Genomic DNA, 1,589 nt, shown 5'->3' with positions numbered 1-1,589 from the left:
GGTCAACCATCTAGATGTAATATTATATTTATTATTTTACAGATATTGAATCCTTACTTAATCAGGTATATCAGATTAACATTCTTGTTATACATCATCATGCTCAGGAGAAAGCTTGTATCTACCAAGGAAAAAATATACAATTTGGTTTAGAAAAACATATAATGCCTTGTAATTCAGTCGAAATGCCTCATGAGTGCCCTCATTGTGAATATAGAACAGTTGAACTTAGTAATTTATTACAACACGTAATGGCTCATTACAATGGTGAGCCTCATCAATGTCCTCATTGTGAATATAAAGCTGTTCATCTTACTAACATAAAACTACACATAATGGCCCGACATACTCGTGAGACGCCTCATCAATATCCTTATTGTGAATATAAAACTATTCAAAAAAGTGATTTAAATCAACACGTAATGGCCCATAACATTGGTGACAAGCCTCACCGATGTCCCTATTGTGAATATAAATCAGTTCGTCTTTATTTTTTAAATCAACACATAATGGCCCGTCATACTGACGAGAAGCCTCATCAGTGCCCTCATTGTGAATATAAAACAGTTCGTCTTCATGGCTTAAATCAACACATAATGGCTCGTCATACTGATGAGAAGCCTCATCACTGCCCTCATTGTGAATATAAATCAGTTCAAAAAAGTCATTTAAATCAGCACATAATGGCCCAACATACTCATGAAAAGCCTCACCAGTGCCCTCATTGTGAATATAAATCAGTTCGTCTTCATGAATTAAATCAACACATAATGGCTCGCCATACTGGTAGCAAGCCTCATCAGTGCCCTCATTGTGAATATAAATCAGTTCAAAAAAGTCATTTAAAACAGCACATAATGTCCCGACATAGTCATGAAAAGCCTCATCAATGTTCTTATTGTGAATTTAAATCAGTTAAAAAAAGTAATTTAAATTGACACATAATGCTCCGTCACTGGTGAGAAGTCTCATCAACGTCCTCATAGTGAATATAAATTCGCTAGAATAGATAATTTCAATCAAAATATTATGACCCATCACACTGCTCAGAAGCCAGTGTCAATGTCACCATTGTAGCTACACAACAGTAAATATAGCTCAATTAAAATCACATATTATGGCCTGTTATATAAGTCAGCCATATTGGGAATACATGGAAGCTTATAATCAGTTATAATGGCCTTCCATACAAAGGACATCGAAAAGCTTTTTCATTGTCAATACAAAGCAGTTGAAATATACATATAATGGCGCATAAGGCTGGACAGAAGTCTCAAAAATGTCCATTTTGTATTAAAACTTTAAAAGATGGTATATTATAAGCAGATTTTAAGAAATCCTGACTACGGTATGTCTGAATATCACATCTGATGAATAATGAATGAATTGGGGTGATCTGTTCTGTGTAAGGTATAAGCATAGAAAGTTTGTTGCGTGGTGTGAGATGTGTTTCCGTTAGTGGAGCAATATCAATACGCTTTTTATGAAGATAAATTTCGAGTTCCGTTTTATTACATAGTAGTTCGTTGGTGCTCCAAAGGAGGATTGACAGGGAACCAACAGTCAGAGAACTATTATCAATAATAGCG

The 1,589-nt window shown here is 34.8% G+C and overlaps 1 protein-coding gene across 2 annotated transcripts in view; it reads left to right on the top strand.

Annotated features, from left to right (window-relative positions):
* The window catches only part of LOC106688468 (zinc finger Y-chromosomal protein-like), a 63,462-nt gene extending 62,092 nt beyond the window's left edge, over nucleotides 1–1,370 (top strand). For both annotated transcript variants that reach the window (XM_067044581.1, XM_067044580.1), the window contains one exon: nucleotides 43–1,370. In XM_067044581.1, coding sequence (XP_066900682.1) covers nucleotides 43–938 — 896 coding nt within the window. In that variant the 3' untranslated portion in view covers nucleotides 939–1,370. The remainder of the gene's footprint in view (nucleotides 1–42) is intronic.
* Nucleotides 1,371–1,589: the final 219 nt, after the last annotated feature.

This window comes from Halyomorpha halys, unplaced genomic scaffold (genome assembly GCF_000696795.3).
Source record: "Halyomorpha halys isolate HHAL.00 unplaced genomic scaffold, Hhal_1.1 Scaffold1134.1, whole genome shotgun sequence".
Classification (NCBI taxonomy): domain Eukaryota; kingdom Metazoa; phylum Arthropoda; class Insecta; order Hemiptera; family Pentatomidae; genus Halyomorpha; species Halyomorpha halys.
This window is presented reverse-complemented; position numbering and strand designations above follow the sequence as displayed.